Below are 16,662 nucleotides of genomic sequence, written 5' to 3'. Positions count from 1 at the left end.
CATGCTATGACATTCAGATATGCAATCCACCCGTAACAGCTTTCAAACTTATGTTAAACTATGGCATGAAGGGGGAACAGGCTGTTTTGAGTAGGGAAGGAAATACTTAAAATGTCATAAAAGGCATTTAAAAAATGATGACATGCTACTTAAATATCCACTACTTAAATTTTAATTTTCAAATTAAAATAATTTTTTTTGTATTTCCTATTTCTCCAAAATGAAGGATCATGTCTTTTTTTTTTTTAACTTAGAAACTTTTATTTCAGATGCTCCACACTGAAATGAAACTTCAATGGCAAGCAGCAAATAATTTAGGATGGTCAGTAAAAATGTCTTTAAAAGGATCATATAAAACCCAAGAGTAATAATTTCATAAGAGAAATAATGGATAGAACAGACAGGAGACAGTTTGACAGTTCTAATATAGAACTGGTATGACAACTTCCTTTACCATATACTAAATAAAGAACAGCAATATAAATAAATTAGCTAAGGAAACAGGACGTGGTGAAGCAGCAATGCCTCAGTTACTAAATTCTCCAGAAAAACCAGTTTAACCCATCAATACATGAAGACTTCCAATCTTCTAAAGACAGTAGAAAGTGTACAGTTAGTCACAGCAAAATTTACAAATAATCAAATTACCCTGCCCGGAGCCAGGACTATTTACATATTTGGATTAGTGTCATTTTCGCCTTCCCGTTATACAGATGTTTCTATTTTAAAGGCATATTGAAATTTACAAAATTTCCAACAAATGTCTTTAAATATACAACTTCAACAACTAATACAAATGTGAACGTCCCGATTAAGTTCTAAGTCATGATTTTTCATGATGGGTTTATAAAAAAATTAAATACTCCCTTGTTCGTAAGTTCCCAACACCTGGTGCTGGTGCTGCTGAAGTACCTTCACTGCCCTCAGCGACTATGAGGGTGAGAACGGGCAACTCGACTGGCATCGCTCTCACATCAGCCTCTCAGACAGAGGCGGAAGGCGTCACATTTGGCGATATTGCTAATTATAGCTTCGTAAATGCAGCTGTACGCTTTAACACTTATACGCAAGCTCTGTGTATGTGTGTTAAGAAAACAATTAGCTTTAAGATGATATCTTTAAAAAGATACCGATACTCTTAAAACCAAATCGCATATTGATAATATGTACTTGACAACAAAAAGAGAATGGCTGATACTGTACATGCAAGAATTTGGATGGATCTCAAGGGCATTGTTCTGAGTGAAAAAGTCCACCCCAAAAGGTTACATCCTGTCTGATTCCATTTATATAGCATTCTTGAAGTGAGAAAATTCTAGAAATGGGAGAGCACTTGGTGGTTGCCAGAGGTTAAGGGAAGGGGCCAGGGAAGGAAGTGGCTGATTTTAAAAGGGTAGCCTGAGGGGTCACATGATGTATCTGTACTGTAGTGGTGGATCACATGAATCGACACGTGATAAAATTGCATAGAACCCAGTACACACACATCCCACCTCAGGACACCTCTGTCCTCCCAGGGACAGCGCTGTTCTTGGCCTGTCCACACCAAGTCCTCTGAGGATGATTAACACACAGTTCAGATCAGTTTTCTGCACTACACAGATAAGCCACTACTATTTTCTTCTTCCTTTCTTTTTTGGTAAATCTCTTGATTATCTTTAAAAGACCAATCACATGTCACTACTAGCTTAAATGAGTTTGAAAATCAGAGAAAAAAAATAAAAAGCTGATATACAGCTAGTAGTATTGTCTTTTTATTTTTCTTATTTTTGCTAAGATAAAAAAATCAAATGTTTCTAGCTTAAATTGGGTCAAATCAGAGAAGGAAAGAAAGCAGTAAGATAGCAAACATTTCCTCCCGTGACACCTGCCATTTCTAAAAGCATTAAGAATATTTTTATTAAATTTAGAGAAAATACAACTGCAGACAAATACATGACTTTTTCCCAAAGGCCACTTTGTGATAAAGTACATATATATAGTGTTCATGGTTTCTTTAAAGTGCTATGTCTGTCATTTCTGGCTTGAGAGTCATCTATTGCTTCAAAAGGCCCTTCAAAACAACGCCAGCACTGTTGTCAGGTGACACTGGCAAAGGCGTAAACGTGGGCAGCACGTCTGAAATGGGTTTCAAAAGAAGGTGCCCGGGCCCCCCAGGTCCGAGTCCAGCTGGGTTAATAAGAGGCACGGCCGCAGAGCGGGTTGCCAGGAATGGATTCACATCCGTTCTTCTACCAGGCCTCGCTTCTGTCGTATCTAAAATGACAAAATAGGAATTATTTAGTTTCCTATATGTTATTTAATCAACACTATACATGTGTTCTAGATTCCCAGATTCGGCCCCTAAATAAATTTAACCTGCTTATTCTGGATCCAATAAGCAGGGTCTATGAAATATAGAAGGGTGGAGGACAAGACAAGAGAAAGAAATGGGAGAAAGAAAAGGGAGATTATTTGACCGAATAATACTTCATTAAACACATTAACATTCTCACTTTATATTTAAATACGAGTCATAGAGCTGATAAACTTCATTTACTATTGAAATGGAACAAAAGTTTTACCCTTTAGGATATTAATTTTTAAGCTGGTAATTAAGGAAAAACTCAAGAAGCAGCGGAGAGCCACCCCAGCCCCTGTTCCTGCCTAAGAGATTCAGAGGTCCTTCCCTTGCTTAGCAGCCTTGTTCGAATTGAGTGCGCCGACCAGAGGGCTCGGGCCGGGCTGCGGCCTAGACAGCCCTGTGTCTCAATGCCTCCAGCTGCCAGCAAGGGCTTCCCTGCCATGTGTGCTCGGCTCCTCCTCAACTACGTGTGAGCAGCCTATTCTCGCTGTTGAGATCTCAGCCCTCCCTCCCATTCCCTCCCTGTGGTCCCAAATTTCATAACATACCCAGTGTTGCCCGTCTTTGGCATTTTCATGCTTATGTAATTCCCCATGCACGTATGGTAAAAATTTTATTTTCTCCTGCTAATCTGTGTCTGTTAATTTGATCATTAGCCCAGATAAAAGAACTTAGAAGGTGGGAGGAAAAGTATTTCTTTTTTTTAGCTCCCTCATTAAAACTGCTTTTTAAAAGGTGTTTTCTAAGTTACAAGGCGAACTCTCTAACTACCCACCTGAAAGCTTTCAATGAAGGACTTTAGAACTTGGTTTTCCTCAAATAATTATGATGACAATGAAAAAAACTGGCACCACATTACAATTATAACAATCAGATTTATATGAATTTACCAAAATAAAGAAAATATATGTATTATATTACCACGGCAATTTCAACCTTTTTTATTCACGGCACACAAACTAATTACTGAAATTACGCGGCACACCAAAAAAATTATATTTTTCTGCCTATCTGACCAAAAAAAAAGGTATAATTTTGATTCATTCACACTAGATGGCAATTGTTGTGTTGGCTGTTGTCGTTTTTTGACAATCTAAGAGAAAAGAGGTCCGTGTCCCTAGCCAAACAGTCAGGTAGTGCATGTTTTAAAAATTCTCATGGAATACCATTTGAAAATTGCTACATTACCTGATCATCTTTTAGACATTCAAAGGTTTGAAAACAAACTTAATCATATTATTTCTCTATAAAGTTAGGCTGAACAGTTAGTTTATATTGGAATAAGTATTTGGTTTATGCCTAATGTCTTACTGTATAGAATTCTGCTTTATTACCCATGACCACTAAGAGCTTCATGGTTAAGAGACAACAATCACCCTGACTGGTGTGGCTCAGCTGTTCCAGTGTCATACTGCAAACTGAAAGGTCGCCGGTTCTATTTCCGGTCAGGGCACATGCCTGGGTTGCGAACTGGTCTCATGATCGGGGCACGGGCGAGAGGAAACCAATAGTATCTTCCTCTCTTTCTCTCTCCCTTCCCTCTCTCTAAAAATAAATAGATTAAAAAAAAAAAAAAAAGAACTGTTTTAAAAAAAAGCAGCAAGCAACCCCTCGAAGGGCCTGCTTCAGCAACGGGAAGCTCAAATAAAAGACCTCTAAAACAAAGAAAGCGCTGAGACAAATTCATCATACCTACTTCTCAATGAGCAGCTGTGGGTTCCCAAGCTGTATTTTGCTGTGAACAACAACTTTCCAAACTCTGGGAAAGCCTGTGTGCTATTTACTAAGCTCTGGCCCAGGCATGTGCATCCAAATCCAGAATTAGAGACCACATTTACTTTTTTTATGCAAACCCTGGACCAACTCAGAACAACAGTGGCTTTTGTCTCTGATCAGTACAAGTCAAGCTGGACACAGGACTGGTAACTAAACGGGGAGAGCAGGAGAGAGGGAGGAGAGGGAAAGGGACTGAGAGTGGAGAAGCAGGGAAAAAGCGGGGAGACCCTGCCATAATGAATTTTGGAATCTTCCTTAAGATGCTACAACCTAGTGTAACAAGAAAAGTGTTTTTTATAGTCTACACCTGTTAAAGTTAAGACTTTTCACTAAATTTAGCATCTGAACCTTTTAACTAAACCACCAATAAATTTTACCACTTTCTCTTTCTATATAAGTTCAGGAAAATACAACTATTGGTCTGAATGACTAAGTAATTTTTAAATTTCAGAATATAAACTATTTAATATTTTATCCAAATTTAAGTATACGACATGTGATATAAAACTTTAGACTATAGTACATGTATGTTTACAGTCCCACTAAGAAACATGTTAGTCTGAATTAAAATATAAAGATTTCAGAAAAAAGAGAGAGCTTACAATAATCTTTTTACAGTGTAAAGGATATACTTAAATTTCAACTCTAGAAATGTTACTACATGCATTAATATAGGGGATAGGAATATAAATAAGACCCTCATAAACTAGTGGAATAAAAAATTATGTGGTACATACCTATGTACCACCAAACCACAGCTTCTAGGCAGATTTTTCAACACATAAGAACGCTTCCCAGAGGTCTTGACTGTCTAAGCCAGTTTATTAAAGGACTCTTACAAATATTATTAACATGCTACGGTTTGGGTATTGAGCATGACACTTAGATTTTCACAGGGGGAAAAAAAACATCTTTCTCTAACCATAAACTACACTTCTCTGATTAGCAGTAAGTATCATCAGTGAGAAAGGAAAACAAGGTAACCAAGCAAAGGCCTAGCACTTCGCCACCTCTTCTAAGAAGAACACCAGTAAGTCAGTATGGCTTATACAGAGAGCAATTATACCAATATACAAAGGCAAAATATTTCATATTGTTTAAATTAGTCAAAACCAATTAAATATCAGGTTACCACAGAATATACGAAGCCAAAATGTAATGTCTTATTGGAATTTTGGAAGAAGCCATTACACACTTTCAAAAAACACTATAAAAATTAGTTAATATCACTGTAAAGCATAATAATAAACATTTTTTTAAATGGTAGAAAAAATAAATATCTGGTTTTACCTTTATAACTTTCTGGTACATTTGTATCCAGTTTCTTTCTCCTTGGTGAATCTAAAGGTTTCATGTCATGAACAGAAAGCTTAGGTGGTGGAATAGATGGATGAGATTCTGTTTCTAGAAATTTAACAAAAAGTTCTGAAAAAGACTAAGAAAAAATATTTGGCTTATATTAGACAGACATTAAAATTGTATTCACTATTACTTAGAAAATCTACTAACTACTCTTATATTAAAAACTAATCATGCCATCTGAATCATTTCTTTATAAATAAGATTTATGACTAATTAAAAGTGCTAGCACTTTAGTTACATAGGTATGAAGTAAAACCTTTAACTTACTAATCTTTGATGACAACACTTTACAATCCTATAGTCAGAATTAGCCACATGCTACATTTTAATAACTGTTTACATAGACATGAAAACTTACATTGACAGAAAACAAATATTAAATCTTATTTTTCTAAGTAACAACCAATCAATGAATGTAGCAAAAGCTCATGAGTAATTTGATCAGATTAAAACACTGTAGTGCAGACCTTTAATTTTTATGCCATTTGATTTAAAATAGGTTTTTGTCGCTAGTTACCTGTAAATAGGTCACATATCCTCAGTTTCCTCTTTGTTAAAAAAAATAAAGAAACTCTACATTCTAACTCACAGTGCTACTCAATTCAACTGATACCCACCTTAAGCCTATAACAACCCAGGCACCATTTCCCACATTTGCTCACTGCCTCCCCGGCCCAGAATGGGAGCTCACTGAGGGCAGGCACTCTGTCGGGTTTGCTGCTGCATCCCCAGTGCTTCGGAGGGCTGGATGCACAGCAGGTGCCCACTAAGAATCCACTGGCCCAATGACTAGATAGATACCTACAATGTGTAAAATAAAACCTCCATCTTTAAGAATCTCATAAGTTAGTAGTAAGACAAATGATTGTGTGCCTACAGTATCATAATCAAATACAAATGAAGGAATAGTTAACACTTTGAAAAATAGAAGTACTACATAAGTAAAAAGCTACAATAAAACCTATATGCAATAAACTTACTAAAGCTGCCTTATTATCCTTAGGTTAATTACATTTCTGGATCTCAGCTTCCAAACTTCAAAATAAAAGGGCTGTATAAAATAACCTAAAAAAGAAATCTGATTCTTTGCAATTGAATGTGATGTACAATCATTCTACCACTCATATTCAGCAAAAAATAAAATCAGCTCTTACACTATTAAACACAGTTTGCTGATTTGGTCTCAGAGGTGTGTTGGGGACACTTTTTGATCCTCCTCCAAGCCACCCAGTCACCCATCTGGTAACGCCGCCCTGATCTTCATTCAACAACTGGAAAATTATTTGAAAACAGAAAAGTATTATCAGTACAAGAAAGGAAAAAATAAGACCCATTTTTACATTATTTCAGATGGCAGCAAAACATGCTTTTCAAGCCCAATTCCTAATAAATGTTTCCTACTGAAAGTGGCTGCAAATACAATGAAATGTCCTCCCAAACACTATCTTGAATAAAAGTTGAGGGCTGCCACGTCTCAAAACTTCAGCAGTCTGATAAGCGAGGTGGCATATAAGTTTCAAAATAATTAATGTAATATTATACAAATCGAACAAGTCCACCCCTTCGCTGTAGTACAAAATGATTCCATTTCCACGTTATTGAAAAAACTGTATTCAGGAAAAGTTATGCAAAATATAGTGAAAGAAAATGTGTATGATGCCACTATTTTAATTATAAATGTATTCAGAATGGTTTTCATTATTCAGTTACCTGCTCCATTTCCTCCTTTTTGATACCTAGGATGCTTCCCATTAATCGTAACACTTCATGGCGCTGATTTTTTGGTGTGTGGAAATGTCCAATGAAGAGGTTTCTCATCAGGATTCTACAAAAATGAAGGTAGAAGCAGCTCAAGCTTTCTCAACAAGCTATCCCAGTTTTTAGGGTACTGAAATAGGAAACACTAAACATATAAATATTTAATTATACATAAATACCTAATTATAAAAAACACTAAACAATAATGTATTTTGAAGTTATACTTTAAAAAAATCTTGACATCTAGTTAAGACTATTTCAAACAACCTAAAATGTATACCCCCAAAACATCACTTACTAACCACCCACTTTCTTTAACCAAAAACTCAGCTGAGATGGTGACTACTAGTAAGTAACGCTCAGTGACTTCTGCACTGATGTCAACCTTAAAGAGACACTTCGGGTTTTTCTCTCCCCACCTTAAATGGCAGTGATAGTTTGTGTGCTTAATGGTTATGCTTATATTTTCCCATTCACATTTATTTGTAACTTGCTAATAATATGGAAATATTTAAAATATTAATGATATACTACATATATACCTATATTTTAGATCTAATACATTTGAGCAGAATATGTTCATTTAAGGATCATAAAGAGAACAAAAAGGAATGGTAGAATACAATCTTTATTTTCTAAGGGTGGTCATATTTTAACTCTTCCCTATGAAGAAAAATAATTTGAGCTGGAAAAATCTATTTAAAAGCCAAGAGAAGAAGTCCTTCTACTGACCCCTCATTAAAATTACCTATATCTTATCACTATATAAGAAAAAGGCTTAAAAAAACCTAATCATATATAAACATCTACAAGTTTTTACCATAGAAGTACTCTTCATAAAATACACGAAAGTTAAAAGGCAGAGCATACTTGTCTACTTTTCCTTCTGTGCTGTTTACTAAGTTCATCAATTTCTTTTGCACATCATCCAGCATTTCTTGTCGGAGCTCATCTGTTTCAAAACATGTGAATAAAGATAGTCATTAACTGATTAAAATAGTCTGGATGAGTATGTAACGAGATTTAGGCCTTTACTGGAATTTTGACTATATGCACTTATTTCAATTAGGAATATTTGATTACTTCCATCTCATCTCTTCTTAGGTTCAGTGAACTAGGTTTGCTGGTATAGAAATTTCCTAGAAGCCAGAGTATGCATTAATTCATATGGTTTAGCCCCAATAATCAATTCTTTAGCAGAAAATTTATAAATCCCCAAAAGCTTTTCATTCTTTTCAGAAACTAAATAGCAAAGAAATTTTCACCACTGCTTCCTTGCATGAAACAGTTCCAGAGAAATGTTTAATGGGAAGAAATGGAAAGGCCAATTTTAGATTTTCTTTTTTCCTTTTTCCTGGCTGGACTCTGCTTTTTGGTGAGCTAAGAAAAGTATCTAACACAACTAAGGCCATGGCTCAGGATCTGGCTGATATGGCAAATTCTGGGGTAAATTAAGAGGTATAATTCATATCACTGATTCTGCTGGTCAAGGTACTATCATTTATGACTGATTCAGAAGGATGTTCAGACTACTTTAAAATTCTTATTCAAAAAGGGAGTAAAATCTGTAAAATCTTGGTGCAATAGTTCGAATTTGAGCAGCAGTAAAAGCAAAGTCTAGAATTTCAGCAGGAAATACCCTGTTCCTAAATTCAGCCATGCCACAGGGCCAGGATTCCTACACTCAGGAACTCGCGGCCAAACCCAGGGATTTCACACCCATTACCTCACACATGGGCAACATGAACTGAAGGAGATGCTCATTACCTTCAAGACAGATTACCCATTTCATTCTGGAAGAAATGAAGACTGCTTTGCAGCAGAGCTCGGTATTTTCAAATGAAGAAACACACCCACACAAGACGCTCTCACCTCTTTCCACAAACTTATTCTTGATTTACACTGCATTTCCTAGTGGTAGCTGGATACAAGTTCTCTTATCAGAGATATGACTTACAAATATTTCCTCCCATTCTGTGGGCTGTCATTTCACTACTTTTTAAAAGATTTCATTTATTTACTTTTAGAGGGAGGGAAAGGGAGGGAGAAAGACAGGGACAGAAACATCGATGTGAGAGGTGCACATCGAGTGGTTGCCCCTCGTGCGCGCCTTGACCGGCAACCCAGCACGTGCTCTGAACAGGACTCGAACCGGCCATCTGTCGCTTCTGGGCAGCGCCCAACCAACTGAGCCACACCGGTCAGGGCTCACTTCCCTTTCTTAGCGGTATCCTTGGAAGTACAAATGCTTTTAATTTTGTTGAAGTCCCAGCTTATTTTTCCTTTTGTCACTTGTGTTTTGAGTGTTGTAGCTAAGAAACTGCTGCCTAACTCAGCATTGCAAAGATTTGCTCCTATGTTTTGCTCTAAAAGTTTTACAGTTTTAACTCTAAGATGTAGGTTTCTCACCCATTTTGAGTTACTTTTTGTGCACAGTGTGAGGTAGGTGTCCAACTCTGTGCTTGTGCAGGTGGCAGATATCCAGCTGTTCCAGCATCACTACACTCTTGTTGAAAATATATTGGCTGTAGGAGTACGGTTTATTCTGGACTTTCAAGTCCCACTGCAAGACTTCTGTAAGTGATTTTTCTTCTGCCTGCAAAGCTCTTCTCCATTGGCACTACTGATTAACTCCTAGTCACCCTGCACGTCTTAGTTCCCAGGCCACTTCCTCCAAGAAGTTTTCTCTGAACCTTACAGACTGAGCCAGGTCTGTTTGCTCTATGTCTTCATTTTGTCTGGACAATGCCTAAAATTCTGACTTACATATAGTGCTAAATGTACACACAAACAATCCAGTTTGGCTTATGGGTCTTCTAAATTGCAAAAATCTGAATTGCAAAATGCAATTCATATAATAGGCTCATTTACCAAAATAGAGATGGTTGCCATAACCATATTATAAAAGTGAGGTCTGTGTTCGGAAAATCTACTACAGTTTCCTTTCCTGTCTTTCCAGTAAGAAATTTAAGCTTGGACATTAAAAGAAAAAAAAAAAAGAAAAGAAAAGAAAAAAAGGGAAGAGAGAGAACAAGAATATTATTAAAGTTGGAGTCAGTAAAAGACATTTTAGATTCTTAATGTGCACATATATACTATGTACACATGGTGCTCTCTGGGTCTTTTCTGGTGCTATGTTCCAAATATAAATAGAACTCTCAGCTATTCAGAGGAAAAACAGCAAGTAGATGAAGCATTCTGAATTAACCATTCCACTCGTGAGCTCAGGTCGGAGCCAGAGTAGAGACGGGCCTCGCCTTCTCTCTCTCCCCGCCCCCGGCTACAGAAAGGCAGCAGAGAAACGAGGGCAAACTTATCCTACCTTTCCCTGCTCTGAGATTCCTCGTCTCCTGACTACTCTCTTCTAAAATTATTGATTTTTTAATATTGATTACATGTCAAAAATCCCTGACACACTGGGTAATATAAAATATATTAAAATTAATTTCACCTGTATCTTTATACCTTTTTAATGTGGTTACTAAGAAATTTAAAATTGTACATGTGACTGCATAATGCTGGATAGCACTGCTTTGGAGCATAACCAGAACAGAACCACTACATTATACTGTCTCTTTTTAAAAAGAAAAGACAAAACTGAATGATAGACATATTCAGAGTAAAATTCACAAAGAGTGGATTCTAGTAAAACAAATTAGAAAAGTGTAACTCTGCTCTATGAAAAACTGATCAATAAATCTGTCTTAATAAAGTTTGTGAAAAATGATTTCTTGATAAAAATTCATTAATATTGGTATAAACCTGATGAAAAATCTCTGTTCTACCCTGGCCAGTGTGACTCAGTTGGCTAAAGCATTGTCCAATACACCAAAAGGTCGCAGGTTTGATTCCCAGTGAGGTCACATGCCTGGGTTGTGGGTTTGGTCCCCAGTCGGGGTTCGCGGTTCATGGGAGATGCAACTGATCAATGTTCCCCTCTCACGTTGATGTTTCCAATCTCCTTCTCTTCTCCTCTTTCTAAAAATAAATGCATTAAAAAAAAAATCTTTGTGTTCTGAAAGGTAGGGTCAAAACACCCTTATGGCCAAAACATCAGGGGAAGCATTCCTTAGACTCCTCAGACCACGGGTTAGTCACGCTAACGTGGCAGAGCCCTGGTCACAGCGCGCCCTGCAGGACCAGCAGCAGGCTCCATGTGTCCTGGTATTTAAGTCTAGAAAACACCCTCAGGACCTGGGGGAAGGGGTCGGAAGGCTGGTATCAACTGGGAAAGGATCAGAAAAATAAGGCAAGTTCCTACAGACTTTCTCTCTAGACACCGTTACATTCCTCCCATCAAAGATTCTGAGTATTTCTCCACAAAAACTGAACATTAATTCAAACCACAGTTTGAAATCAGAACTGTATTTACATGGGCAGGAAAAAATACGGTTATTCAGAAATGGGTTTTTAGCCAAATACAATATCCCTGTGAAATAATCTTAGACGCCAAAAAAATACTTTGGAAGTTAAAAAAAGAGAGAGGGAAGGTGGGGGGCACGCTTTACAGTTGAGCAGCAAAGCACCCGACGTCTTGCCGCGTCGAGGGGAAGAGCCCCTCCGGCGATCGGAGGCCCCAGAGCCACCCCCCGCCCCCCGCCCGCCCCCGGTCGGCGCCTCCTCTCTGCGGGGCCCAGAGAGGGCCCAGTGATCTTCGCCACTTGATTTAAAACCAAAGCAACAGGTTGGCGCATCATAATTTTACATTTTACTTATGATTACTAACATCGCACTATAATAGTGTCCTCAGAGAAACCATGAAATTAAGTCTCACGCCTCCTTACAAAGTCATTTGGCTGTTTCATGACTAAGCTCTCTCGGACTAGACCCCTGTCAGTTTGATGGTCACGTGACTGTGCGAAGCACGGCGGCCCTGCTTCCTAGTGACCGCTCTGTCACAAGCCAGGGGTATGGAGCCTGCTTGTGTCGCCAGGGCCAGACTTTGCTGCCCGTTTTGTAAAATGAGCACGCTTATCTCAAAGGATTTTTAGAGAGTCTGAGTGATTAAATATGACTTTTCTAAACAGGAAAATGCTATATAAAGCATTAGTACTCATTCATCTGATTTCTTAAAATACCATCTTTCAGTGTAGCCCTAACCAGTATCAATAATATATATCACTTTGGTTAACATTAACACTGATAATTTTTCCTCTATTTACCATGTCATCTTTATGAACCAAGGCAAAAGAATCAAAAGGAGGAAGAAAGAATGTTAGAAAGATGATCCCATTGATAGATATGTCAATCAATAAACTGGGTTTTGTGTCTTATTTGCACTGGCTACCTAAAAGATAAATTTAAATCTAATATATTAAATCTGATATAAGAAAATTTAGTTTCTTCATTTAATTAAATATAATCAAAGCAAAAAATTAGATGGTCTTTTTTTATTAGAGAATTTCAACTTATACAAGATTACTTTCATTGTAACACCAAATAATATTTTTAAAAGGCATCTTATATTTATTTACACTTGAAGACATATTTGCTTTGTTTTTTAACTCAATCCTTTCAACCGTATCAGACACAGAATTTTAAGCTGTAGAGTACATGGTGAATATTTTCTTGTTCTCCATAATTATAATTATTACTAGATAAGAATCAGTGATTAAACTGAAATAACAATGTTGAGGTCTACTGAATTATTTGTAAGTTAAATTAGATTTACTATGTGCATATGAGAGATTTTATATAAATTTGTAATGTAACCAGGTCCGATTTATGTTCTCTCTACTTTCTACCCTCAATGCTGTAATATGAATCCTGGTGTTTTGAACGGCATTTTCCATATCAAAACAAAAATATTTTAATGTGAGTCAAGTTATATGTTTAATTTTTAAAGGTTCACATAGTCCAGCCATATCCCTTCAAAAAGGAAGGCAAATTGTCAGTGAAAAGCAAAGCCATTATAATAATTTTGCCACTTACTATCATCATCACTGTAGAAAATACACTAATGACAAAAGGCTTTCTAGGCTGCAGGATGGACTTTAACTCATTTTTGAAAGCTCTCTGCTACAAATCAGCAGAGTAATTCTGGCCCCCAAAAGGTTATGTTCAACCCACCAAGGATTTTTAGAAAAAGTGATTAGGTGTCATATTAAAAAACTGGAATATTTCCCCCTGGCCAGGTGGCTCCATTGGTTGGAGTGCTGTCCTGTGCACCAAAAGGTTGCAGCTTCGGTCCCTGGTCAGGGCACATACCTAGGTTCCAGGTTCAATCCCTGGTCAGGGCATATGTGGGATGCAACCAACATTTCTTTTCTTTTCGTTTCTCTTCTTTTCTTTTCTTTTCTCTTCTTTTCTTTTCTTTTCTCTCTCTCTCTCTTTCTCTCTCTCTCCCTCTCTTTCTCTCTCTCTATCAATAAACATCCTCAGGTGAGGATTCAAAAAAATTTTTGTAGTAACTCACATAAAAGTCTACATTTCCAGTGTCTCATGAAAGACCTGAAGACTTGGCAACACTGGTCCCACCTTCCTCCACGGCAATAGCTGAGTGGAGCTGAGAATTTGCTGCCCCCTATAAGAAACTCTCCAATTTACCACCGTCTCTGCTCCATCCTCGCTGCTCGTCTGGATTAGCATTCGGGCCCCAGTTTACAATCTGTGTTTGTGATCCACACTTAACAGTATTTCTCCCTATAGCAAACCACTTCCACCTCTGTCCACTCAGCACTCCACACCGACATCACACACGTGCGTGCGCATTCCTTGGGTCATTACCAGTTCACCAAATCTTCAGCCCGTTTCCAGATTATGTCACATAGTTTCACATGAATTCCTCCCTCTGGCCGCAACATTCTTCCCCAACCCCCTGCCGGCTCAGTTATACCTATTCATCATGTAAGTGAGGTCAAGTATACCTTCACTAGCCTTTTCTACCCCCCCTTACCACCATTACCAAGTGGAGGGGACTGTCCTCCCTTCTGAAGCAATTTGATGCACACATGTAATTATATGTAGTTTCCCCCTTCGTGCCTGACTAGAATCCTTCTGAAGTTAGGACCCTGCCCCCTATCTTTGTATCTCCAGTGACTATTTCAGTGCTTGGTACATGACAGCAAACAATGAATTTTTGATAAATAAACAAAAGAGTGAGTGAGTGATTTTTCTCTGGGAGGGGAGAGTATCTAAGAACAACAGACCATGGGACAAAAGAAATAAATGATTTATACTCTCAATTACTCATCCATATGAAGGAAAATACACAAAACATATTAATGCAAAACATTCTCATCCCTACACAATTTACTTTTGCCTGTATACTTAGAAGAATTAATAAAACACACATGTAAAAATATAATCATTAAGTTGAAAAGGGCCTAATTATTTATCTAACTGATACAAACTTTTTTCCTAACTAAAATTTTTGGCATTGTATAGTATACCCAGATGTTTATATCGTCACAAATAATTTTTTTAACCATTTATGGCAATTCAGAAAACTGCATCTGGTATTTCTTATATGTTTCCTCTAAAATCACCACTTCTGCCAAAAACATCTATAAAGAAATCCCTCAAAAGGTTTGGGTAACAAAGCGTCTGGGAATGTATTTGGCCTATGTTCAACAGGACATTATATGTTTTCTTGTATAAATCATGTCCTGGAAAATGGAATGTCTTTATTTAAAATAAAAACTCTATCATCCAACACCAAAAAGTAAGTTCCATAAAAAATATTTTAAACTTCTTTTATATTTGTAGTTTTCAAACATGTTTTTGTATTTCATACAACAGTAGGTTTACTGGGTCTCATTTTTATGGTATTCTAGATTTTCTTTAAAAAACACTCTAAGGAAATTTTCCATTCTCAGCTCATACATGCTTTAAAAAGCAGTCACCAAACCTTCCTTAAAAAAATATCAGTTACAGGGCCCTGTAAGATATGAGCATAAACCAGCAGACAGGCCTGAACTTATACTGTTTATGAAACTTATTTTTTTCTTTGTGTACCACAAAATTCATCACTCTTTTGAGTAACAGTTATCAAAGCAAAAATCATTTTGTCCTATTTCAATTTTATCCCATCATCTTCATTTAAGCAGGAGTTTATCTTAAGAATGAGGATAAAGAACGAGAAATAAAAGAAGAAAATCTGGCCATAAATATAGCAAGATAAATCTTTCTCGGGTTCAGCTGCAGTCTAGGTTTCCCTACGTATGTATTTTCCCATGAATGACAATTCCTCAGAAATTATGAACTCTGACCAACTCAGAATAGTTCATGATTTTTACTGATTTTTCTATGAAACTGTCCTATTTGTTTCATAGAAAATTCAGTGCAAGTATAGGATGACATGTGAAATAACCATAATGAAAAAGAATACTTTCCAGTAAAACACTGTAAGAATAAGTTCTAAAAGGAAAGAAAGCAGCATTTCTTCTACTAGCCACATTATCTATTAAAATATAGCACCTACATCACCTTGGGATTTTCTTTCTTTGCTATTTCCCTTAGAGGGTAGGGGATGAAGACAGAGAAAGGAGTTCTTACATCTTCAGGGTGAAAGCCCTGAAACTGCTGACTTAGGGCTCTGCTTAAGTCCCTTGCCCTCAGGGGATGCTTCTCGAGGCATTACATATGCATCACCTTATGAGCGCTGCTGTGCGCCATTGTCTTAAATTATGAACCTATGGTGTTTCTGTGTTCTGTGGTACTTCCTTGAAAAAAAGGGATCCTGTCTAGTATCTCACCCAACTTTGAAAATGAAGCCAAGTAGTTGGTTCTCATTAATTATTTAATTTCTGATAAGGCATCTTCCTACTTTTTATACAGAGCCTATAAATACTCTGAACTCATAAGCACAGTTGCACGTGAATGGCACTCAATTATGTATTCTAAGAATGAATGGAACCATCAACAATTTACTGTTTTAATATTGGTATTATATGTGATAGCTCCCTTTTCACATTTGACCAGGCTGAATCATCTCATTTGTGGTAGCAATGACATAATCAGCATTTCCAATAAAATATCACTTTTTAAAATGAGTTTCCTAATATTGTTTAAATGTTGAAACTGCGTATCAACTAATCATCAGTCTACAGATGCTTAGGAAGAAAACAATACTTTGCCTCTATGATTCAAGTCTCTATGTACTTTCTTCCAACAAAAGCCAATCTGTCCTTTTCAAAATTGTTTCTCCTGGCAAATATTTTTGCTGTCTGGCCAAGTTTTGTGTTAAAAATACAGTATTACAGCATCAATCAACATTTAAAGTGTTTAATGATCTATGAAAGAAAATATACAACGATTCTTTTGAAACAACCAAGCCAATCAAAGTTTTATTTATATTATCAGATCAAGAGCGTAGCTTTGAGAAAATAAAATCGCACTTGGGTTTAGAGATATAAAAGCAGTATCAAGCACTTAGGTACTAAAAGAACACAGACTGCTAAGAGCTGTGAGTGGCGAGAACA

The 16,662-nt window shown here is 36.9% G+C and overlaps 1 protein-coding gene across 2 annotated transcripts in view; it reads right to left on the bottom strand.

Annotated features, from left to right (window-relative positions):
* Positions 1–241: 241 nt before the first annotated feature.
* The window catches only part of TRIP11 (thyroid hormone receptor interactor 11), a 60,233-nt gene continuing 43,812 nt past the window's right edge, over positions 242–16,662 (bottom strand). For both annotated transcript variants that reach the window (XM_054567121.1, XM_054567122.1), the window contains exons 17-21: positions 8,111–8,192; positions 7,193–7,307; positions 6,637–6,753; positions 5,411–5,555; positions 242–2,256 (exon numbers count right to left, since the gene is read on the bottom strand). In XM_054567121.1, coding sequence (XP_054423096.1) covers positions 2,036–2,256; positions 5,411–5,555; positions 6,637–6,753; positions 7,193–7,307; positions 8,111–8,192 — 680 coding nt within the window. In that variant the 3' untranslated portion in view covers positions 242–2,035. The remainder of the gene's footprint in view (positions 2,257–5,410; positions 5,556–6,636; positions 6,754–7,192; positions 7,308–8,110; positions 8,193–16,662) is intronic.

This window comes from Pteronotus mesoamericanus, unplaced genomic scaffold (assembly GCF_021234165.1).
Source record: "Pteronotus mesoamericanus isolate MK-2021 breed Mesoamerican mustached bat unplaced genomic scaffold, CSHL_Meso_final contig_182, whole genome shotgun sequence".
Classification (NCBI taxonomy): Eukaryota; Metazoa; Chordata; class Mammalia; order Chiroptera; family Mormoopidae; genus Pteronotus; species Pteronotus mesoamericanus.
This window is presented reverse-complemented; position numbering and strand designations above follow the sequence as displayed.